At 37.3% G+C, this 26,093-nt stretch overlaps 1 protein-coding gene across 1 annotated transcript; it reads right to left on the bottom strand.

Moving 5' to 3' along the window:
• Positions 1-3,118: 3,118 nt before the first annotated feature.
• On the bottom strand, positions 3,119-26,093 carry LOC124285801 (spermatogenesis-associated protein 6-like). The gene is given in 14 exon segments (XM_046722068.1): positions 3,119-5,436; positions 7,239-7,315; positions 8,556-8,779; positions 9,707-9,812; positions 12,711-12,868; positions 14,174-14,282; positions 14,743-14,911; positions 15,654-15,697; positions 16,492-16,590; positions 20,194-20,366; positions 22,598-22,621; positions 22,624-22,645; positions 24,385-24,522; positions 25,928-26,093. Coding segments are annotated over 14 exon segments (1,545 nt in total). The 5' UTR covers positions 25,976-26,093; the 3' UTR covers positions 3,119-5,282.

The following is a 26,093-nucleotide window of genomic DNA, read 5'->3' as shown; positions in this document are numbered from 1 at the left end:
ACACATCTGTAGTTGGGAGGTATGGTGGCCTTCCCTTCGATGACACAAAACTGTGAAAGTTTAGAAATCAGAGGAGTAAGGAGTCTTAGAAGAGCCGTTGTCGCTTATCGATTAATTACGATGCTTTAAAAACGGTTTCGTGAGAGCGACAAAGCGACAATGTCCTGAAAAAAGACTGAAACTTTCACAACGCCCTTTCCAATTTGTGCATAATACAATATGTTATTCAATAACAGGCACATACTCAACAGATAACACATTGTACTTACATGCAACAAAGCATTGATGTCTTTAGTGTAATCTTCCGCCTTTAGACTGGTATACAAATAGAACGAGTCTCCGTCAAAAGCCATGATCACTATACCATTCCACGACCACTCGCTGAATAAATCCAGTCTTAAAAGTTGCCTGATACACAAACCGCTCGTGTAACTCTAATCCGCTACCGATGGAGTTTTAATCTTATCGGTAAATCTTAAGGTAAATAACAGGCATTGAAACGTAACCGGCGTTGATATGAAGACAAATACTCAGCTGAGTTAGTGTACAAGTCAAAGCGGTTTGTCATACGAACAAAAGAGGAAAGTCCAAGAGAAGCCTGTTGCATGGGTACGTTGTTTACACCCAGATAATGAGCCGAGAGTGATACTTGATAGCTGATATACTATGAACGAGCGTGTGCCTTGTGAAAGGCAGGTCAATCAGGGATAATGTATCTGTGAACAGTTGGTTCTTTGTAAATAGAGGACTTTTCATCTATGCTATACTGTCACTAAAATAATTGATGTTCCCCGATATCAATACACAGTGCTTCAACCCTTAAAGTGCTATAGAATTTGTATCTTACTGTTCGTTTATTGTTCAAGGTTGCACTCTGCAATTTTCCAGTTTATGATGGTGGTCTGTAAATAACCGAGTCCTGACAAGATGTCCCAGTGATTTACATTACGAGCACCGATCTAGATGGGATACGATTTTACTGAGCAGGTGTAATCCCAAATATTATATTAGTTACAATTCTCCATATCATTCGGATGTTAAACACTGTAGCAGAGGCATTTCGGCTCTATGTCAAAAACAGATGAATTGTTATAAGCCGTGAGTAAGAAAGGTTTAGCATCTCTCTAGCATTATTTTAGTTCACATTACATCACATGTTGTCAGTTACTTTGTTCGTGAATGGGTTGGCAGGTTTCCGTTATTCTGTAAAGACTGGGGTGCTGGCGTAGCCTAGTGGTTAAAGCGTTCGTCCGTGACGCCGAAGACTCGGGTTCGCTTCCCCACATGGGTACAAAGAGCAAACCACATTTCTGGTGTTCCCCAGCGTAAACCTAAACACACAAGCTCACTGTAAAGAAACATTAAAATCATCAGAGATGGCTACACGATAGTAGTCCATTCTATACCTGGAAGTCACCAAGTGGCAACTATGCCACTCATATGTTTATCCCAAAATGCTCAGTTGAAGAGGAACTGGACTCGGGCAGACTGAAAGTACAGTCCAAGTAAATTTTATACTTTGATGCAAAATTATCTTTCTAATTTTCCTGAAATCTCTTCTGAGCCACGTCAAACAGGCTTGTCTGATAGCGGCATACATATCCCACATTACAGGCAATCTTGAAAAAGTGACTTGTCAGGTGGGACTAAAGTATACATGACTGTTCCTGTGTGCATTTGTCCGATGTGGGAGGGAGCTTCTTCCAGAAATACGAATTTTGTCTGACGGACGAATAAAAAGTATCTGAACTTTCTAAGGAATTCAAACTATCAGTTGGAACTGTTGAAACCATTATTCATGAGCATCTTGGTATGTCCAGGGTATCTGCAAGATGGGTACCTAGAAAACCCAGTGCTCAAGATCGCCATCAGAGAACTGAAAGTTGTCGAAAGCTCCTGGGTAATATTGCTGATGAGGCCGGATTTCTTTCTCATCTAGTGACATGTGATGAAATATATATCCACCACTGGGACCCAGAAACTAAAGTGGTATCCATGTATTGGAAGCACCCCACTTCTCCGCCTCCGAAGGAGTTTCTCACTTAACCAAGGTGAAGGCCACTATATTTTGGGATGATAGAGGCATATTATTGACTGATTACATGCCACCCAAAACTACAATCATTATACTAATTTAATGAAAGATTTGCGAAAATCTATTCGCCAGAAACGCGTGAGACGTTAACACGTGGTATTCTACTTTTGCATGACAACGCTCGGGTTCACATTCGAGAATTGCACAGGCCGCCATACGTGAATGTGGATTCGAACAGTTAGATCACCTTCCAGGATGACAAGGAGATAATGGCTGCTACAGAGGCATGGTTAGAGGGCCAATCTTGCAGATTTCTATGAAAGTGGTATGAAATGCTTGAAGGACAAATGGAACAAGTGTATTGAGGTGAATGGAGATTATATTGAAAATTGAAAGTGCAAACGAATTACTGGGACTTTGTCTTATATTGAAGTTGAAAATATATTGAATGCCCCTCATACCTTCCTACTCATCCCAAGATGAGCGGAACTTGCTGAAGTTCAAATGAGACTTTAATAATGGTCCATGTCAGAGTCAGGTTTTTCTACAGGTGGGGCACCTGCATATAAACCAAACAATCCTGCTATGACATACTCAGTTCAGTGTTCATATCTTCCAACCTTTGGGGATCGCCCAATGACTTACTCTTTGGCTGTTTTCTCATTTCTTAGGGAACAGTTTAAATGTTTAACTGACTGCATGTTTTTTTACTTCAATTTTTATTGTTTTATTGTGCTAGCTCTGCAGCTGATCAGAGAGTTAACAAATACACATGATTACATGGCAGTTTTATAGTACCAGGCTACTGACAGACCATGTGGCTGTTAAACATGAATACTCCACTCCTACACATTACACTGACTCTGAGGCGACCACTCCTTGTTTTATCCCAATAATGCCTATTAGCACCAGGCAAGGAAACAACAAGTACCACCATACAATGATTTTTTTTAATAGGGCAGCCTGTTGACTGAACCACAGACCTTTGCTCTGTGGACAAAGACATATCCACTACACCACAAATGCAGTCATTGTTACCTGAATAACAAAGTAACATCTGTTTGGGGAAAACAAAGACATTTGTAGAGATAGAAACTTTATTAGGGAATATAAGACCTAGAGAAAACAAAGGTTACAATGTATATAACAAACTTTATGTATATATCACAGATACAGTGGATTATGTCGAAGACAGCTTGTCCAGAAGACATATGGTCCCAAGTGACTAAAACCTTCGCACACTCTTGCAACAGAAATCAGATAAAATCTACACAAAACAGCCATTTGATGTTCACTTTAAAATATAATGATTTCAGTACTCGATTATGCTCAAATCCAAATTAAAGGCATTCCTGTTATTCTTCAGCTTTGCTTCCATTTCAATGGAATCTAGGAACTCCCTAAATCTTTAATCTTCAACATTGGGATTTACTAAGAACTATTCAACTTTCAAAGCAAAGGTTGAACACTGTTTGTTTATCTGTGTAAACCGAAGTCAGTTGTTAGCATCATTTTTTAATCTTTTTTTCAACAACCAATCCTTCATACAGAGGGAATAAATATAAGTAAGGGATAAGAAAAAGAGACTTTTAAAGAAAAGCTTTCAAGATATTGTTACCAAATTTCACCATTGGAAGATCTAACTGTTCCCTTGAAAAATCCTTTACTTTCAAATGAAGCAAGAAAAATGTTTAAATTTACTGTTCCAATTCAGGATTGAGTTTCTCATTACATCCTAGGTCTCATCTACTTCGATTGAACAAAGAGGTAGATGTTTAAAATACTGAGTGTTTTTTAAAATACAAATCTAACAATCGATCATTCAAGTGGACAGATTTGTACCGTAATAAAAGCTACCACTAACAATATCTCAAAATCATGTTCATAGAATAAACCTTCAGCAGGTTCAACAATTGAACAATTGTTTTAAGAATGTAAATATATAAGATTATACAATGTCTAAGATCTAAAACTTATTTACTAAAATCATTTGGTGAAAAGCAACATTTGCAAGGGTCCATGGTAACAAATAACATTATATACAATATAAGGCCTGTTTCAACCTGTTCAAAAGGACTTCACCTTTTGACAAAACAGTTCCATAACAAGTGACTGATCATAAAATACTCTGGCAGTAACATTTGAGCATGTGTTGATGATATATGCATAGCTCTTTCTCTCAAAATTCAATTACATATTTCGGTCATGTTTTTCAATCTCCTTGAAATCTCATCTGAGTTCTCACTACTGCAAAACAAAGATCTTAGGATATCCCATTTCAGGTCAGGTCAGAACTATCTTAGCATTGCTCGCCAGATCGGGAAAGAAGACAGTTGGAATGTGTGATTGTTGTCTAGTCATGCCACCTCCAACAGGATAACATGTGGTAACATGAAGGACAGTAATGGCTGTTAGAAACAATACCTCACATCATCGTCTGTCTCATACTTCAATTCTGAATCCAGTCCTTTGTTCAAATATTATTAATACAGTATATTGAGAAAGCTGAGATTGGCTAAAGTCAAATTTTGGTTTGTCATTTCATTGGTCAGAAACAGGTCATTCTGAAGACACCTGTAATGGAACGGCCTCAGATCTGTGTTCAATGGTAGCAAGAACAAAGATCTGATTTTTATGTGATTGCATTTTTCTTGCATTGGTAAGTTAATAAATAAAACAACTCTCCTAAGGAATAAGACAATTGCTTTTTATAAATTTAAATTTTAGTAGAAATTTGAATATTTTTTACCTTGCATAGCCCTTGCTTTTTATAAAAGAGAACTTCACTCATTTCATGATGGACAAATATGATTGAATTATAGTACAAACATAAATAAATAACAACATAGAGTATTATAAGATGAAATCATCCTTTGATAAAATTATCAGAAAAATAGGGTATTTTTCATATTGAAATATTATGTTTAAAACATTCAAGGGGAATGTTCAGTTGTACACAACAACATGAGATCTATCCCATCACTGGTTGGAACAGTTGGTACAAAATGTGTACAAATTGTGTACAATATACGCTGAATTAATACTGTTCAGCATGTTCACTTTTAGTTTCCCCCAAAAATAAACAGCAGTGACAAACATAAATTATTTCATCTGTCTGTTGTTTTACCCTATATTCATCTATTTTCTTAGTATTCTCAGCAACTCTGATGAAGATGTTGACAACATGTGTCCGTTCCAACCAGTGCTGTAACTAAAGTCCATTATAATAGTTAATTATAAAACAGATCTATGTAAACTTGTGAGGACTCTGTTTTCTAGCTGTATTGTAAAGTTTTCCATATATAGTACTTAGGGTATCAGTGAAAACCTGTCGATGTGTTTTACCGCTCAGTTTTGCTGCATTGGGCGTCCAGTACTTTCCTTCATCGAGGTGTACAAGGCTGAAAGACAAAAACACTGTCACATTATAATCAAGGCTTTATATTTCCAGTGCATTATTTTAAGGAACTTAATAAGAAACTGGGCATTTATACAGATGTTGTTGTCAAAACTCTATTTCAGATCTTGGTACCACAGGGAGGTGACTCTCCAAGAGTCTAAGGGAGTGTTTGTTGTTTAACGCTGCACTCTTCAATATTCCAGTTATATGGCGGTGATCTGTAAATGACAGAGTCTGGACAGACAATCCAGTGATCAACATTATGAGCACTGATCTACGCAACTGGGTTATGATGACATGTGTCAACCAAGTCAGCGAGCATGACCACCCAATCCCATTAGTTGCCTCTTATGACAAGCATTGGTTGCTGAAGACCAGTTGTAACCCGGATCTTCACAGATTGCTAAGGGAGTGAGGTGTTGAGTTACTGAAGTGTTTTGTTTCATACACATACACACGGGTTCTGTCCCTTACATGGGCACAATGTAGAAGAAGGTATGTTTGGTGTTCCTCACAAACTCACACTTGTATGGGAATATGGTTTGTGAATGGAACTCTTAGATCACTTTGATTTGGGGGAATATGAGAACAGCAACAAGCATATTCATACAGAAAACACATCAGGATGTTTTCATCCATTTCCTTTTCATAGCAAGAAATGCAACATACTTTCTACATTCAGTGGGTAAAAAGAGTGACTGCACCTCACGTACAAAATGCTAGAGTAATGCAAATAAATGCAAAACATCTTCGTAGTGGAATGGATAAGAAAATATTTATGGATGTCAACTTCTTTATATCACCTAACGAAGGAGCAAGCATAAAGTTTGAAATGTCATTATATTCACAATATAGAAGTTGACATCCATAAATCTTGCTTTTCTCATGTTACAGTTATTGATTATTTTGTTGGATGTTGTTGTTTTTTTACATTTAATAAAGGAGGTCTGGATCTGTTTGTGATAATAATGAGTTGGGTGAGATTATAAACATACGATATCACTTTTGTGAGTTACTGTGCTGCTTTGAGATTATTAGACTGTGCAACATGTCAGTAAGAACTGTAAAATAATTTAGTAATAACAATAAACAACAACATTGACTTATTAAACTCCAAAGGTAAGGATAAAACAGTGGCATCACACACTTAAGCTCACACAAAAAGCTATTCTTGTCTTTTTACAGGTTTGGGTAGAATGTTATAAGCCTTACATAGAAAGAATTGACCTAAAGTCATTACGAAACATCTATAAACCTTTGCTAGTCTTCATAGAAGTTTCATAGAAGATCACTTCTTTACTGTCTAAAAGCCAAATGATGTCATTTGAAGAGCACAATTCTTTTCAGCTTCAATTTTATGTTTCAGTCTCAATTTCATCATTACATGGAATTACCTCAAAAGTGCAACAACATATGATTGTCAGCCATACATTGACTCAATAATTTCTGGCCTTGCTGACATCACATTCTTTCCAATTGTATCCCTGCCATGCTTAAACTCCCACATCCTTCTGGCATCATCATACAAGAAGGAACATCCTTCCCTTGTGCTGTACCTTCAGGAATGGGTGTTATCCTTTTTTGTCTGGAACTACTTGATCAATGTCCATTTGTCCTTTACCAAAGGTCACAGACCCCAATACATGTTACTGACTTGTGACAGCACCACAGTGCTACATGTTTCTGTCTATGTGAGGCTCAGAACGTATCAGTAATCCTTCCCATCTGAACACCATCCACTACAAACTAGAGAACAATAAAATGAAAGTAACCTGGCTGGTCAGGATTTAGTACAAGCAGTACCTCCTGGATCTAGCCAGCTTGGTCTCCAGCTCAAGGTCATCCAGGGAGTCATAGAATGGATACCTCCTTGTGTAAATCTAAAACAGAGGACACATGGATTCTCATAAAATCACTGATCTCAAACATCACGTTGTGGTCTAGATCTGATTTGAAGTTGGACTAGAAAGGTGTTTGCATTGCATACATAAACAGAAGCAGCCCTATCCCGCTTATTTTCAGAATACGACAAACTTCTACATCAGCACCATAAGACTAGCACTTAAGTCTCTGAACATATATAATTTGATAGAACCAAATCATAACTAACTTGAAAAAGAAGCTCCAGTGAGCATAGAAAGTTTGATTCAGTGCATGAGTGAGTATGGTTTTATGCCGCTTTTAGCAATATTCCAGCAATATCACGGCGGGGTACACCAGAAATGGGCTTCACACATTGTGCCCATGTGGGGAATCGAACCCGGGTCTTCGCCGTGACGAGCCAACGCTTTAATCATTAGGCTACCCCACCGCCCCGAGTTTGATTCAGACCCTGACGAAATCTACCCACATGGGTACAATGTGTGAAACACATTTCTGGAGTCCCCCGCCATGATATTGCTGGAATTGTTGCTGAAAGCCTTGTAAAACCATACTCACTCACCGAGGAAATCTAGATTTGCTTTTGGGGGGCTTTAGAGATGCAGAAATGCTTGGGCAGAAGGCAAAATAATGTTGTTCACTGAATGTGAGACAGACTAATGTTGACTCCAGAGTAGGTATCCAATCAGAACCTTTTTCACATCACATCAACAGTTGACAGTTGGTCTCATACATTCCCAATGCAATACAACTATGAAACAGGAACTGTGGTTCTCCATAACTTATAAACAAGATAGAGTCTATTCCTGTCAATTACACACTTGCTCAGTACTTCTTTGAAACAGAAAGTCCTTTAACCTCAAACTATCTTGAAAACAAAGTTGTAAGCACTTACAGTTTAAAACACCAGTTGCATTGTCAAAAACACATGAACAAGTCAGCACAACTTAAAACTAGGAAACTTCACAGAGCACTTCTGCCTTAATGTCTTTCAGCAATTGCCTTATTATCATTCAAATAGACTTCCCTCAAAATCTAATTTTTACACAAGCTTCATGGGATGTCCACTTCACATCGAATAACCTTGAAACATCAGTGTCTACATACTGATTTATTTACCAGACAAAAGAAAAAATCTGGTTAAACAAATTTCATCCCCAATATAAAGATTAAAATACATTTTTCAAATGTTAAGTGTTTTTTAAAAACTAAAGTAAAGTTGACAAAGATATACCATACCGGGGTAGTATTGACAGGACTGAGTCGATCAAGTCTTTCAAGAGACCTGTTCCTCCGCAGGATGCTGTCGACCCGGCTACTCAGGCTGTAGGTTGGAGAGTAGGTACCGCTGCCAAATCGGGCGCGCTAACTTGGGGTGTACAGCACTGGGCTCACAGAACGAGGCCGCAGTCGGGGCACTTCGATATCTCTCAGTGATGATGTCAGCTCAGCTACCTCAGCATCTGATAAACCAATAACAGGTTCAGTAAGGAGACCCTATACCCTTTCAACAGATCATAATTTCGAATAAACCATTAACAGATTCAGTGAGGAGAGAAAGTAATCTTCAGCAGATCCCATAATTATTTTGAATAAACCAATAACAGATTCAGCGAGGACCGGAAAGTTTCCTTTCAAATGATCCCATAATAATTTCTGACAGACCAATCACGGATTAAGCATGTTCGGTTAAAAGAGAAAGACATCTTTCAGTAGATTCCTAAATATTTTCTGATAGGCCAATAAAGATTCAGAATGTCTAGTAGGGCTGCGCAATATAACCGGTTTACCGGTATTTACCGGTTCAGACATGAAAACAATACGTATTGCGATATTATTCATATTTTTATTTTATCATGATTAAAAGTTGTTATTAAAGCTTAATCAAGCCTAGTGATTTTGTTGTTTTTGCTCTATAAATCAAGCAGTAACTCGATTATAAGTAGTTTTGTTTCAAAATACTTCATGCAATATATTGCAATACATATCGCAATACATGCTTTCGCATCGCAATATATCACAATATGAAAATTCTCTGCAATACCCACCCCTAATGTCTAGTATGCAGGGAAAGCATCCTTTCAAAAGATTCTATCATAGCTTGTGAATCTTTTTTTCAAAACTGCTCCGAACAACATATAAGAAAATATCAGTTTCAGTAATTTTCTCCACAGTATAAGACAACCCATACATACCTCTAGCATGTTAACATGGGGTCCTTAATGCTAAATACCCTCACAAAGTTTCCTATAGTTGATTGCAAATTGTATGTCCACATGATATTCCCTACAAAATATTCAGTTGACATGTGTATTGAAAAGACTGGATAGCCTGATGCATTCAGATAAAGTGCACCTTCCTTCTGATCCCGTGAGGATAACTTGGCATACAAACATATCTCAACAAAGAACATGAAAGTAAACGCACCATCATCATCGTATGTGCCATAGCGGAACCATACACTGGAACTGGGTCTTCATATGGCTCGCGAATTACCTGAAAAGTCATTATAAACATTAATGTTAGGGAAAATTATGTTGAAATGATGCTCCATATCATTTTGGATTGTTTGTCTGTTTAACACCATAATGGACCACACAATCCAGTAACTAATATTGTGATCCATACAGTCATGACACAATGGCATGTAAATAAACTGACTGACTGAGTTTGGTTTTACGCTGCTTTTAGCAATATTCCAGCAACATCACAGCGGGGGACACCAGAAATGGGCTTCACACATTGTACCCATGTGGGGATTCGAACCCGGGTCTTCGGCATGACGAGCCAACGCTTTAACCAATAGGCTACCCCACCGCCCCTGTAAAATAAACCAAGTCACCATGCTTGACCACACAATCTATACTACCCATCAAAAGTTTAGACTCGCTTAAATCAATCACTTTAAGTTATGTATGTACATATGGTTACAACGAAGAATTTCTCCACTAACTTGGGGGAAACATCTGCAAACCTTATGCAGATTAATTGCACAATGATCATGCATCAAATTGCAGAAAGCATGTGCAAATATCGTGCATGTGAACAGCTGCGTTTGGGTGTAAAGTTTTGAAAAAAAAATCGCCATTTTTCACCGAGTTTCAGCATTTATTGAACACATGACAATAAACTTTTCAACGTCACGAATTTGTTTTACAATACATCAGCTCATGTATAAACAGTACCTTTAAACTGTATGGATTATTTTACAAAATCTAGTTCAGAACAGTTGACTGAAGTAAGTGGCTACATTTACACTAGTGAGTCTAAACTTTTGATGGGGAGTATATTGGTGGCCACTTACAACCAGTGTTGGTTGTTGGGGTCAAATTCTAATCCACAGTTCCCAAGGAGACAACATGTGAAACTGACCAGGTAACATGCTGCCCAACCAAGGATCATAGTCAGAAAATCATGATCAGCAGATCCTGGTGCAACTAAGTCACACAATGCCAAGAGCATGGATTTCACGATCATGATAACAGACTTGTCAAATATTCTCTAATGTTTGTGCTAGTCTTGTCTACAACAAAATAAATCTGTATACAAGTATATGATGTATGGCAGTACGCAATTGTTTAGTCACAAATGAATTTCAATTCAACTCAACTTGAAAATACATGTACATAGACATACCCACTGTAACGAGACATATTGAATCAACACACCACAACTACAATGATCAACAAAAAGCAACATTTTGCAAGCAGACATAATACAACATACTATGAAAGCAAGCAGTGTGATTTGAAATTCACTTTCCTTTGGATACTGAGACCACACATGTACATATTTTTGGACAAAAAGCTTGTCTTGTTAGAAATATAAAAAATAGTAGCTCAATAATTTCTATTTCACTTGGCATCAAATTAGCATGATCTGTTGATTCAGTTGGAAAATATATGGTAATACTGTTTTTAAAGTGCAATGAGTGTACAAATTTTACAGTAATGGTTTGAGAAAATTTTGTTCCTTTTTATTTATTAACTCCTTGTGGCATTTAGCTCCTGGTGTTTGAATACAAAAACACAAAATATGTTTTTTTAAACATAGAAGCTGCTTGTAATTGTACCAGATGTCCAAATATTGATAATATATTTCAGTTTTTTCAAACTTTCACCATGACGTTCTAGATTTATGGCCACCAGCACAAACTATTCACTAATTCAAAAATACAAATTGATTCTTCTTGTCCAAGCTGTCCAAATAAGGACAAAAATACTTCAATTACTTCAAACTTTCAAACAATCCATATTCATGGCCACCAGCATGTACTGTTCAAGTTCATTAATTCTAGCTTTTCACAAAATGCTGAACAAGACAATCTTCAGAATGGTAATGCACTGCCAAAGAATCAGCCGGACATATATTACCTTTCTCAGCCGATATTCATGCTTCAGAGGGTAGTCAAGATCACTGTAAATACCTAGAACACAAAACATGCCCAATACCAACATGCATGGATAGCAAGCAGGAAAATGTGATCACACATTGGGTAAAACAACCATGCTGGAGACTGGCTCCTTTGGTGAAACAATTTCCTAATCCCATCTTGTTCAACACTTAGTTCGTGGGACTAACATAGAGAGCAAATTCAGGGTAAAGTCAGATCATGTTTGTTATTTTGGTGCTGTCCTTTTCTTTTGTTTTATCTACATAATTGTAGTAAGTGAGTGAGTGAGTTTTATGCTGCTTTTAGCAATTTTCCAGCAATATCATGGCATGAACAGCAGAAATGGGCTTCACACATTGTACCCATGTGGAGAATTGAACCCGCGTCTTAGGCATGATGAGCAAAAGCTTTAACCACAAGGCTACCCCATCACCTCCTACCTAAGTGTAAAAATACAAGCAGTTTGGATACGATGTGAAACATGTAACGATCAAGATCAAGATCATAATGAAATTAGACTGTGTACAATTTTCATTCTTTACACCATATTTTGCTCAGTACTTAAAACTTAAAATATATGTTTTCACTATATTTCTTTGCATGGCTCAAATAAGAGTTTGTCATATTTATTTGACACATTAATAAGACATTATTAGTATTGCATAAAGAATACAATCTAAAGATTCATGATAGGATTTTTGAAATATTAATCACATGCAGGAAACAGAGACACTGAAATATACATGCTTTTCATGGTCATTCCTAAACAGGACTTGAGAAACAACTGCAGAGTTTGCTTATCATGCTTTTCAAACATATTTATTAACCCATGCTGTGTCAATAAAACAAGTGAAAAATACCATGCCAAGCAAACATGACCATGACAGAACATGACGGCAGCCCCATGCTCTAACAAAGCCAATATTCAGCCATTGCTACATAAACAGAGAGCTGACAGTGAGCTACACTGACCACCAAGCAGTGCTACAAGTAGATAATACCTCTCTCCATTTGTAATTATGTATGTGTCCTGTGGGGTGGTGAAAGTGGGTGTGGCCCCAGTATGGCCGCCCCATGTGTCTGCGGTAGGCACGACAGACGAGACAGTTGGCCTCGCTATATACATCAAGACACGTTGGGCACTGAAGGTGACGAAGACCTGATGGAATATGTGATCAAGTCTTAGCTGACGCCCACTTAGAAGATCTTGATAATCTAACATTTTTTGGGTGCTCTTTAATGCCGCATTGAGCAATATTCCAGTGATGTGACCGAGATTTGTAAATAATCATGTCGGGGCTAGAGAATCCAATGTTTGATATCATGAGCATCGATCTACACACTATTCCTCAGTAAGAGAACATCTCTGCTGATGTCCATGCATTGGGAGATATATATCTATGCATAACAAGTGTGTCTCCAACAATTGTACTACTTACTTAGGAATATACATACAACATTGAACAGCTTCAATAGTCATAATTATAAATAAAACATCAACTATGTGTCAGAAACCTAAATCTGACTGACTGACTGAGTTTGGTTTTACGCCGCTTTTAGCAATATTCCAGCAATATCACGGCGGGGGACACCAGAAATGGGCTTCACTCATTGTACCCATGTGGGGATTCGAACCCGGGTCTTCGGCGTGACGAGCCAACGCTTTAACCACTAGACTACCCCACCGCCCTCAGAAACCTAAGTGTGTACAGTCAAATTCCAAACTTGATGTGTTGATTAGCAAGGATTATTACAACTTAAGCTCAGTGTTACTTCCTTTTAGTTTGACAGGGACAAAAATGACTACTTTGATAACTATGATAATCAATTCTTCAACCTGGATTTAAAATATCACAATACTATTGCTACTTGTCGGGGTAATATTGAAATACAATTGCATTAATGTGAGATGATTAGAAATCGGCTGAAATTACTGTGGAGTAATATAACAACAAGGACATCAACAGAAATATCACAATATTGAACAAACTTTAAGCATAACAACTTCTTTATTTTGTGAGTGTAACATTTCGATACAGATTCTTGTACCATTGTCAATCAGGAATGACAACTTGACAATGGTACAAGAATCTGTATCGAAACGTCGGACTCACGAAATAAAGAAGTTGTTATCCATAAACTTTGTTCAACATTGTACATCCAAACTTCTAAAATGCCACTCAAACAAGAAATATCACAAACTACACAATACACAAGTCCCATGACTCTACCTCATCCAACAACAGATTACAAATGTAATGAGAGAGTGAGCTAAAGTAGATATACAATGAAGGAGCAAATTTACAGCCAGCGGCTTTAATCAAGTTCAACCAGACAAATCAAGGACGATCACCTGGATCAGATACCAAGACATACGATCACACACTGCCACCACTCAATCCTGCTCTTAATCCCTACCAGTCATTAAAACTTTAAGTTCATTTAAAAGTCAAGCATTACATACTGAGACTGGTGGTACTTGGTGACCGACTCAACAAGCTGCTCTTCTTCTTTGATTTGGCATTTTTGGCGGTAGGACCTCCTGGGTTTCGTCCTATCAAATCTTCTGTGAGCTGAAAGACATCAACAAATAACAAATATGTAATACCATCCAGAATGACAGTGAATGTTGTTTCTAACTGAAATATTCCAGCTACATCAAGGGTGCCTGTAAACAGCAACATCTGGTCAAGCCCGTCCACTCCACATTCATTGAGTCACACACCAGTACAGGCCAAATGTGCAAATATAAGAAAGTTACCATACACAATCATACTGCCATTATGGTTAAATATTGCCCTGTGTTCCCATCAGCAAAATCAACCTGTGTAACCACAGTTGACAATACATGTTGTATCATATCAACATCAGCATCACAAAGGATGCTGGGATATAGTAAGTGACATCACTCATCCCACATACTATTTTCCAAAGAACTAACCTCAAGCTTTCATACATTAAACAAGTGACATTAAACCTGCAACCAGATGATGCCATCCATTAACCGATTTTCTTAATCCTTCCATAACTTACTTTCCTGACAACAAAAGGAGGTCGTCCATCAATAGTACTTTCCAGACTGTTATCTTCATATTTGGCCCTGAGACTTGGGGAGGATGATCTGGAACGAGAAAGAAAAGCTGATGTTGGCAGCTGGTAGTCGCTGTTGACTCGGTAGTATATTCCTGTCGGGGATCTGCACCTAGAGAGATGTAGAGAGGGGTTGAGAGGGGTTAACGATGGAGGTAAGTTTGTTCCTTTCAATACAGAAATTGTGCAGACCAATATATATCATTCCATAAATAATATATAGTTGTAGTCAAATATATAAATACAAAATGAATTCAGTTGTATCAATTTGTTCCTTTACAAAAAAAACATGATGAAGTTACATCACTTTATAAAGTTGAAACATGGCAAGAAAAATTGTTAAAACTAGACTAGTTTGTTCTTCTGAGAAAAAAGTATTTTATACTATAGTTAATGTTAATGGTTAGCAACAATACCAACATCACTTCAACCTTCTAATGGCCTGCTCGTCCATCTCCTCACTCCACCTCAAAAACAAAGCTGTTAATTCGCATTAATGTCCTCTGCTAGAACTAGCAAATGCATCTTAACCCTATGTATTGTGTGCCTACAACTCAACAGGTGGTCAATAATGTCACTATCCTTGTTATGTAGGGGAGACAACTCTGACATAAACAACTGATGTTAGGTGAAGTTAGCAGCCACCAGTTCACACTGTGAACCAAACAGCATCTGTCTACAAGGTCATCTGTACAGCAAACAACACAACAAGGGAGGCAACTCAGACATAAACAACTGATGTTAGGTGAAGTTAGCAGCCACCAGTTCACACTGTGAAGCAAACAGCATCTGTCTACGAGGTCATCTGTACAGCAAACAACACAACAATGTAAGGGAGACAACCAAGAACTTACCGTCTTGCTGATGGTGTTCTCCTTGCTTTCCTTCGTCGTCTCAGCTGAAGATGAACAAAATAATATCATGATATCATCTGTCAACAAATTTTCTCTTACAACAGAGTTAGGGAGTATGCATGACCATTTAAACACTATTTCAGTTAAATCACAACAAGCAGGCTTGAAAAACTCTTCATTAAATACTCTTGTACAACATATATAGCCACTGAGTAGCTGAGTAAAAACATTTCTTCAAAATGGCAATTGTATCCATGTTTGAAATGAAATTGATCTCTTCACTTGAACAGGAAGTCAGATGAGAGTGATCCCCCTTAGTATGTACTGCTAACCTACAACTAGTAATATTAATAATATTATGTTTAGTAAGCATCTACATATGTTACAATAGGTAAGTTTTTAAGGCCCCAAAAAGACCAAACCATTGTCTAAATGTGAACAATGTTTCACAACATTTCGGCTCCATTACACTTGTCTTTCAACGGTGAAGTCGTTGACAATGAAATCAGTAGTATTCTCTGAAAACCTAACTCTAACACCCCGGAGCATGGCGACACAACACCTGTCATGTCACAGATTCAGACTTAGAAAATAGAGGGTCAAGGAGTCCTGGCAAGATGGCACATTAGTATCTACATTTAGGATTTCACAAACCTGTAAGGACCCCTGACCATATGTCTAAATTTCAAACACTGCACTGTGTAACAATATGAGTCACTTACACACATGGAATACTGGTGGGCTATTCAGCAACCTAATCCCCAAGGGGCTGGTACGCATACAAGTACCCTGACAGACCTGCCAAGCTAGATGTACATCCATGTACCCTACAACATACCCGTTCATCCTCTAAGGCATCTTCTAAGGCATCTACTTCTGGAGAGAGAGATTCCCTGATTACACTTCGAGTGGAGAACTCTAGCTTGGGGGAGATACCCTGGAACAAACATACATCATTGCTATTGCAATTCTAAACATACATCATCTTGATCAAACTACAGTCCGCATCATCATGATCAAAGTAGAGTCTACATCATGATCAAAATACAGTCCAAATCATCATGATCAAACTAAGTCTACATCATCATGATCAAATTAAGTCTCATCATCATGATCAAACTACAGTCCACATGATCAAACTACAATCTACCACACAGCAGGCTTATCTAGGCCAGCTCAGGTCCTGGTATTTGGCTGAAGCAAATACCAGAAAAAATTACCATATTGGAAATACAGATCTTCCCAGTTCATGGTGAACATCTGTTATTGCCTAGTTATAGTTACAACCTCTGCAGCAGCCCAGACACTGATAATAAGCAAATAAACATTACAATAGTGAATAAGTGAGTGAAATGGGTTTTACGCTGCTTTTAGCAATATTCCAGCAATATCATGGCAGATGACACCAGAAATGGGCTTCACACATTGTACCCATGTGGGGAATTGAAACCAGGTCTTCAGTGTGATGAGAAATTACATTTGTATCCTCAAAACAGCGTTAACCCCTATATTTAGGGGTAAATACTCAACATCATAAATTAAGGCTGATGTGGCAAATGTATTACATGTTATGCAATATGCATATAAATTGCAGCAAGACAAATTATCAGCTGAGTTAAAAACAAATGTTTATCAAAGGATTAACCTTAAGATGCTGATTGATTAATTACTTTTATCTTGCACAATGGATTTGTCAAAAGATAGTGTTTATATATGTAGATTTACTAACGTATACTGAATACACCCTGTAAGTAAAGTGCCTGTGTCAAAACAAAGTCCTTCCTTCAAAGGATTAACTGCCAATACGTTGACTAATTGCTCATTGTTGTCAAATTAAATTACTTTCACAAGAATGGTGGACATCATGCAAATAGTTGTCAGGTGTGATATCTTGGGTGGCCACTGAGACTATACACCAATGAGAAAAACCTTAAACAGGCATGTGACCAGTTGAGAAACTATCACAAGTTATTACTTTCTTGAGTGGCATTTGGAAGCTGGTATGATAAACAGGAATGAGTTTTAATGGATACACAACTTCTTTATTGCAATCAATGCAACATTTCAGTACAGCATAACAACTTCTTTATTGCAATCGATGTGACGTTTTGGTGTAGATTAGCATCTACATTAGCATCTACACCGAAACGTTACATCGATTGCAATAAAGAAGTTGTCTATCCATAAAAAACCCGTTCCTGTTCATCACTAGTTAGAACAATTTATACAATTTTTGCGTATTGGACTGTTCAAAGACACATGACATGGAACAGGTTTCTTTGTCAGATGCAGATAAATGGCATATGGTTTCTTTATGCGGATATTGATGGATACATTCCTCAAACAAGGTAATAGCCTGATATTATCATACCTGCCACCAGGTGTCACGCACTTGGTGTGAGAATCATGCATTTTCATACAAAATCACGTTCTCACAACCACACACTGAAATCTCACGCATTAAAGTATCCCTCTTATGTGAATCGTTTATCTCCATGCTCCCATTGTGCTTAGAAAGTGCTAAATCTATTTCTGGCTGGGGGCTCCACCCGCTTAAGACCACCTGCCAGGATATCAGCCTGGACATGGACCCTGGCTTTTTGAAAAATCTCACTTGTTGGAAACATTTTAGGTTGGCAGCTCTGTAGTATTGCTCTACCTTTAGTCAGTTTTGATTTTAATATTTGTATTTTCTTTTTAGTCACTTCTTGTAGCATCCAACAGAATCATTCCACTTCATTGTTTTTCGCCGAGAAGCTCGATGAGACAGACAACATACACAAGAAGATTCACTTGGGCAATCTATAAAATGAGAGATGTTATAAAGTCACTAAAGTAAAAACAGATCATGTACTTTTTATGAACTTCCGAAATGCATGAAAATATATAATAAAGAAATTAGGATTATAAAACAAAAATATTAAGACGTACATTAACTTTGGGTTTTTTTAGTCCTAACATACAGTCGAGCACCGTTGTGTTGAACTCTGATAACTCTATATCTCGGTTGTCTCGATGTAACATCTTGGTCCCGGCAAAATCCTTCATAATTTACCATTGTTGAAGCTCTTTAAACTCGATACAGATATCTCAATATTTTGGATATCTTGATAAAATTTCATGGTCCCAACAAGCAAAATTACCCTATTAACTCGATATTTGCAAAGAAAGTCGATATTCACCTACCTTTCATGGGCAAGTATCCCTTGAGTTGAAGGTGTCACTTGTTTGTTATTTAATTAGGATTACTTAAGAAGGAATTAATTAGGAAGTACTCACTGTTACAACTAAACACTACTGATAACTGATTATAGTTTCAAATCAAAACATACTGAGAAGCGTTTTGTTTTCTTTCATAGTGATATGTGATGATATGCCATGGTTAGATGTCTCGAAGTTCGGACGATTCAATATTTTTTCTTGGTCCCATGAATATCTAGACAACGGTGCTCGACTGTATTTTACCACTGGCAGATGAAGATAAACTTCAAAATGGTTTCATTTGTTATCATAATAATAAAGATGGATATATTAATGAGTAAAAAAAGACTTAAACTTTGTTGATCAATGTAAGCATATACATATTATACATATACCAGTCAAATCCCGATGAGTCGAATGCCGGTGTCTCAAATATTATGCATAACTCGAAGTACCTGTCGGTCCCGACCATTCCCTGTTATAGTTGTCATCATTTGAATACAGGTTACACGAATTCATCTCATAAATACACACTATGACTCGAAAAGGAAATTTGGCCCCATGAGATTCAAACAACAGCAATCTTGTATACATAAGCAGAAGTCAGTCAATGAGAAGTTGATTGGTGTAGCAACCTGATCCAATTAACAAACCAGCGCGGCTCACACCTTTCCGCCATTGACGGGTGAGTTCAAAAGTCAGATTAGTGATTTTACGGAAATCACTGTCTGTGCTAATCAGACTGGAACTGATAAGGTGCCCCTATTAGTGATATGGTAATCATTAGATAAACAAATGCTTAGGCAGAGGAATTAGGACTGGATCATCTTTTTTTCTACCCTCATAGACATACCTATGTCTCGAATACATGGATAAGTCGAATTTATTACTTGGTCCCCAGCGATTCGACTCATCGGGATTTGACTGTACTACCAATACATTATTGTGCTTGCAGTAGATGCAGCAGAGATTGCAACCTGGTCAAGAATTCTGGGATATCATCTGGGTACTCGCAGGTGAAAAACAATAACAAAAGCAACAGCCAGTCCTAGGGAATTGCTATGGATCAGTAGCCCTTAAGATATTCAACCTACTGTATTTTGAACTGTGATAAACATCATCATTAATTTGCAACATCTAAATTATCTCATTCATTTTCAAAGTAAACTTTGGTCTTGAATCATCAACACACCTCAAAATTAAAAATACCTAGGTGTATCTCCAAAACATGGTAAATGAGAAATAGTGTTCACAGATTTATGAAACAAATGATTAAGTAAAGGAAGGATCTGTTGGTGTAAGCCTGAAAGAGATAAGTCTGAGAAACCTCTTTACTAACCGGGAAGGCAATTGTCCTACTCATGAGGATCTCCCTGTCCGCAGAGGAGTAGATGGGGGCGAGGGAAGGATAGGGGTAGAGGAAGTCCCTGGCATTGGTGGAGAACGTGGCAAGACGGACAGCGCCATCGGTGTACTCCGACAGTTGCAAGAGCTCAAAGATGATCAGTTCATCTATAACAAGACTTCATGTTAAACATAGATCACAGAAACCACATACATCAATGTTCACATACAGGCAGATGATAGAAATAAGCAACTGGTGATTTGCAATAATAAAGCATACGACTTTATGGATAACTTCTTTTTATGGCATAAAGCAACGTTTCATTAAGAGTTTTATCAAGCTAATAGAGCATACTATCCATAAACTTGTATGCTAAATTATTGACTCACCAACTTCTAGAATGCTGATAACAATTAGGTGATTTGCAATGTACTATATTATTTTTTTTATAATATAAACAAGAATTGTTTTACAGAAATTGTTTTATGAAGCTAACAGAATTTACATTATTTAATGAAACTGACTAAAAAATATTGATGTTTCCAATTCAGAAATCATCAAAATAGAACAACAGAGGACCAGATAAGCTGGGTATCTGGGTAAAATACGCATAGAAAATTTCCAATTACGCATTGAAAAATAATTGTTGCATACCAACTACGCATTTAAAATGTTTGAAACAAATGTGTAAGGAATATATTTATAAAAATCGCTTGCGTAATGAAAAAGACATTGGTTGCTATCAAGTTGTACTATTAAAGTACTGTCGGAAATAGAAAAAAACTGTATCTTCTAATTTATCTCTACAATTTTTGTAGTTGATATGTGCAAGTGTGAAACATCTGTTAAACTAAGTTTGGCCTAACTACAGTCTCAGTGGTAGGGACATAGGAAACGAAGAAAAAGGACTTTACTGAAGAGAGATTAGTGCAGAAATGAGCAATGCGGTCCAAAACGATTTATTTGGAACAGACCATGGCTTTATGCAAATTAGTGTGCGACGATATTGTATTACAAAGGACACTTTTTAAATGCCCAATTTGAAATTAGACGTAGCTTCATTATGAACGATAGCTGGTGTAAAAAAACAACAAAACTTTCATGCTGAAACTATTAAGGATGTAGCTACCATGGAGTCTCACTGTCACTATAAAAAGAAACAGATAAGAGGGTTCGTCTCAAAAGCAAAACCTGGAGGGGTGTTGCAGACGATAGTTGGGGTCGGGCTGGGGGATAGAGATATCAGCTACGATAAGATAATCTTTTAGGGCAGTTATACTGGGGAAGTACACGGCATGTCATAACAATTTACAAATAATATCCAGTCCTGTCGATCTAAGCGATTGGGTGGTCATGCCACCAATATATTTTGAGACATGTAATACAATGCGTTTCTATGATTATCAGGTATCATACTCTTTTACATATCTATACATAAACTTTATGAAAGAAAGACACGTAAGATGTTAATCAATAGATGAGACATAGTCAGCACACATGAAAAAGCACAAAATATCTTTGAGATGCCCCATTGTACCTGTAGGCAGCACATGCATTTCATGCCAGTTGAGTCGACAGTCCGTCGTCTTACCTGGCTGAGCGACCTAATTGCCATCTATAGTCTGATCTATTGTTTTCAGCAGCTATTCATATTTTTTCTAAGTTTGCCCGATTTTATGAGTAAACATGCTTTTCTGGATATCCTATTACGCATCCCACTGAATGCCAAGTTAGGCCGAAGTGGATTATTTCGACATATGCTATTTGCAGTTGTATAAATTTTAGGGATACAAAGTAACAGCCTAAAAGCAGTTTTCTTTCTATTTCCGACAGTACTTTAGTATTGGACAAGTGTTGAACTGTCAGTATAGGATGAGTGATTTTTTATGAAATCATTTCCATTATATTTAAGTTGGTTTTGATTAGGTATGAGATAAGGCAGAACACACCTGCTTAGTAAACTTACTCAATGACATAATACTTAGGTGAGTAAAATGACTGAAATACGCACATATTTGAAAGCAATGGGTAACGGAAAATGAAATACCAACTCAACATTCATAATACCCACTCCAAAAAAATACAGTGGGTACAGGACCCACATGAGCTAAATCTTATCTGGAGCTCTGGAACAATTAAAGTTTGTAGGGCTAAACTGAAATGGTTTTGTGTTACTGGGATTATAATTTGATAACATTTTTAGGTATATTGTAAATTTGTAGGTTGATTTTTGCAAATGATAAGAAATATAAGATGTACAATTCCCCATGCCTGATGTCAAATGGACTGTTTTCACTTTCAGAGATTAGCAATAACCTAAGTATATTATTCCAATGGAAGAATTTCTCTGGGCGTATGAATCTTGCTACATAATGCTCTATAGCCATGACATGCTCACCTTCAAGGAGTTCGGCAACATGACCGGGTCAACAGCTGTGTAGTATGTCTGCAAACAAATTCACAAGCCATATATCATATGTTGACAAACATTCACTATAACTCCATGGTAACCCAAATGTTCGCACTACCTTCCAACTATGTACCCATTCCTTCTGACATTTATGTGTGTAAATAAAGATAAATCTGCAATCAACTTCAGTTTGTCCATCTAAATTGCTTTTTCCATGCTTCCGGTTAAACAATTCTCAATTAAGATGTTTTGTACCCAAACCTCAAAACCAACAGTGGGTACCTACGTAGAGTCAGGTTCAAGTACCTGAGTAGAACATTTGGTTTTGTGCCAGCCTTAGAATCTATAGTGTTATATGTTTGTCATACAAGCAGTCATAAATGGGGGTCAAGTGGTCAAAATGGGATGAGAACTGTTATGCTTCCAACCACTGGTACGCTTGGCACAGACTTGATGCCATAATGTATCTGGAATCAGGGAATGACGACAAGTCAGTCATCTCCAAACATGAATATGTCATAACCATTTGCCCCCCTCTCACCACAGTGATGTTGTTATGTCATCTATGATCTACATTCGCGCGAATGAGTACGTGATGTTATGCATGGGCGGATCCAGGAATTTTGAAAAGGGGGGTCTCCGAAAAAGCAATTTTTTTTTTTTTTCAATGTGGTCTTAAGTCATTTTCAAAAGGGTTTTTTTGATAATTTAATAGCATTGTTTACACTCTAATCTTTATACAAAGTGTTTATGGTGGAATGCAGTCCATAGCTAAAATGACACACATAGTGTCCATAGCAACACTGGACAACAACTAACGACCACATTCATGTTGACCATTTATAAATTTCAGTCACATTACCGAGTTGTTAAACAAAAGAAGTTTGAATACCAACACATGCCTACCATGGCACACTGACCATGTTACAATGTTATCTAATCAGGTGTGTCAAAGTCAGAAGTCAAATAACACTGAGCCAGTAGCTTGCTGTTAACAGTTCTACACTATATTGCAGCTGGTCAGCACACTGTACGTCTTGCATGGTGATCCATATGTCAAAAAGACACATATGGTTTTAGAGAAACAATCCACAATTTATCCTCAATTTCTCTATATCACTTCTCTGCCTCTGAATGATGGCAGTTGGTCTGCATTACACATGTTTTTTAAAGGAAGAGGTATTGTGTATTTAAAACACCCCAATGGTTTCATCTTCAAGGCTGAATGAATACACTGTGGCAGCCATATTGAAAACTGGACTTAAACGTTTTCAACAAATTCAGGTGCTTTCCTTGATGCGAACAAGAATGTGACGTGTCACCTTCATAAGTCAAATAGAGGTAGAAGATTCAAAAGTCCCTTAAACATGTTAAATGGAACATGTGTTGAGACCCTTTGCTCAATACACCAAATTTCATAACATTTATATATGAAATGGCAAGGAAATGGCCATAAGAAGTTCATTATTCAGGACTGTTAAGTGCAAATGTCAAATCAAGGGCAAAATCTAAACCTATTGCAAGAAATTGAAAAAGATATGTACTAATGTAGCCCTACTAATAACTACACATATCCACTACACATCAAACTTATATACTTTTCTACCAACAAATGGTGGAGTCATAGCCATAAAGATCGGGGAAAATATATGTGATGTTTTAGATTCATGCAGTATCTGAGAAGACGGTGTCTCACGAAAGATGCAACCCAAAGAGGCCATGACATAAGATCAGGCTTGAGTCGGGTGAGCTAAAAGTAAAAACTGTACTCTTACCTTTTCAAACCTGAACGTCTCATTTAACAGTAAAGGAAAGAGTGAAGTCACCAGGCGTGTATTTCTGTACTGGTTGAAAACAGAAACACTTAAGTAGATATCTTCTTTGCTGGGCAGCCATACCCCTGGTGCTGAGACCTAATACAAAACAATGATAAATCAGTTAGAAAATGTTAAATGTAACACAAACATTCATGGTGCCCATGCTGTCTCACTATGCTGAAAGATCCCTGAATTAATTCATCTTATTTGCGACAAAAACATAGATAATAAATACCCTTTCTACCTATCCATCTATTTGTAAGTCTTAAGACTCTCAGTAACAACATTTGAGGATCCTTTACATGAAAATGCAGGTCCCGGGGTGACATCAGTAGCAATACAATATGAAGTAATTGTCATGTCCTATGTTTATCTTAGACAGAAGTTTCCTTACATGAATTGCAAATTTGTGTCTGAATGAAGAAAATCTGACAAATCTGGACTGTCCAAGCTCAGGGATAGAAATAGGCACTAGCCAAGATGAGGTTTGTTCATGTTACAGGTATTCCTAGTGCCAGAAGAATTTACAACATATTACAGGGTCATGATGAATGCTACCATGTTTGGGCTACTAGAAGTTTTTGGTTAATGTCCATCCCTGCAAGTCTTGATCATATTTCTTATGTGTAGAAATATCAGTAAAATCTGATGTGCATGATACAACTGAATTAGTTTCATTATACGTGTATATGGAGTATCCATGATCCTTATCTTTTGTGAACCTTCAGACACAGTGTTAACATTATTTGTGTCTGTTTCCAATTACTGTTAGTCTCCAATATTTTGCTGGCTAAATCCTGTTGCTACCATCCAAACTTGGAAATGGCCACAGATCCAACTGTTGTTGTTGTTTTTATCTGCCTTACATGCATAACAAGTAACAACTATCATACAGCATGTGGTCCTTTTCTCATTGAATCTACACGTTAGTGAAGGTAAACTTAGATATCTAACATAATGTTGATTTGACTGAAAGACAAACATGCCTATCAAACAAGCCATTTGTTTGTGGAAATCATTATCAGAAATTCATAAGCAGTTGATTGTTTATAGTGAATGAGAAGGATATTCTTGTTGCAATGAACACGATTTCCGTTATATCATGCCTAGCATGCAATTTAGGTTGTTGAAATTACTGGCTTTCACTTTCTGATCCTATCTGAAATACTAGCACAGTTCACTCGATTATCATGTAAATCCTGGATATTGCCGGGATCTTCTCACAATTACCAATATCCGATTTGTGAGTGCTATATATTGATTTCTTCAATATAATGGACCAATATAGTGCATGCAATGTTTAGTCTCGTCACTAAGCAAACCATGTAAAATAACAGGATGGAATAGTGACTTAATTTTAAACTTTGTGGGATTAAAAGTCAAAGCGGGATGAAAACGACATGACACGACTTGCAACAAGGCCCAAATAGAAGTCAAAATGACTGCTCTTGGCTGCAAGTTAGCAACGGTGCACGCAAACATATCCTAGAACGTAGCTTACCGTATTTATGTTAAGATCAACAACACATCTGAGTGCTCGTCTCGGCATGACTGAAAGATGTAAGTCCCGTTAGTCTATCAAAGTTAATACCAAATGCGGAACCTGAAAGAGTGACAGGTCAGTGTTTATGTCCAGGTTGCACGGGACGCAAGTGCACAGAGGAATG

The sequence above is a fragment of the Haliotis rubra genome, unplaced genomic scaffold, assembly GCF_003918875.1.
Source record: "Haliotis rubra isolate DU_JTF1 unplaced genomic scaffold, ASM391887v1 Scf37, whole genome shotgun sequence".
Lineage (NCBI taxonomy): Eukaryota > Metazoa > Mollusca > Gastropoda > Lepetellida > Haliotidae > Haliotis > Haliotis rubra.
The sequence above is the reverse complement of the archived record's forward strand: the minus strand, read 5'-3'. Positions and strand labels throughout refer to the sequence as shown.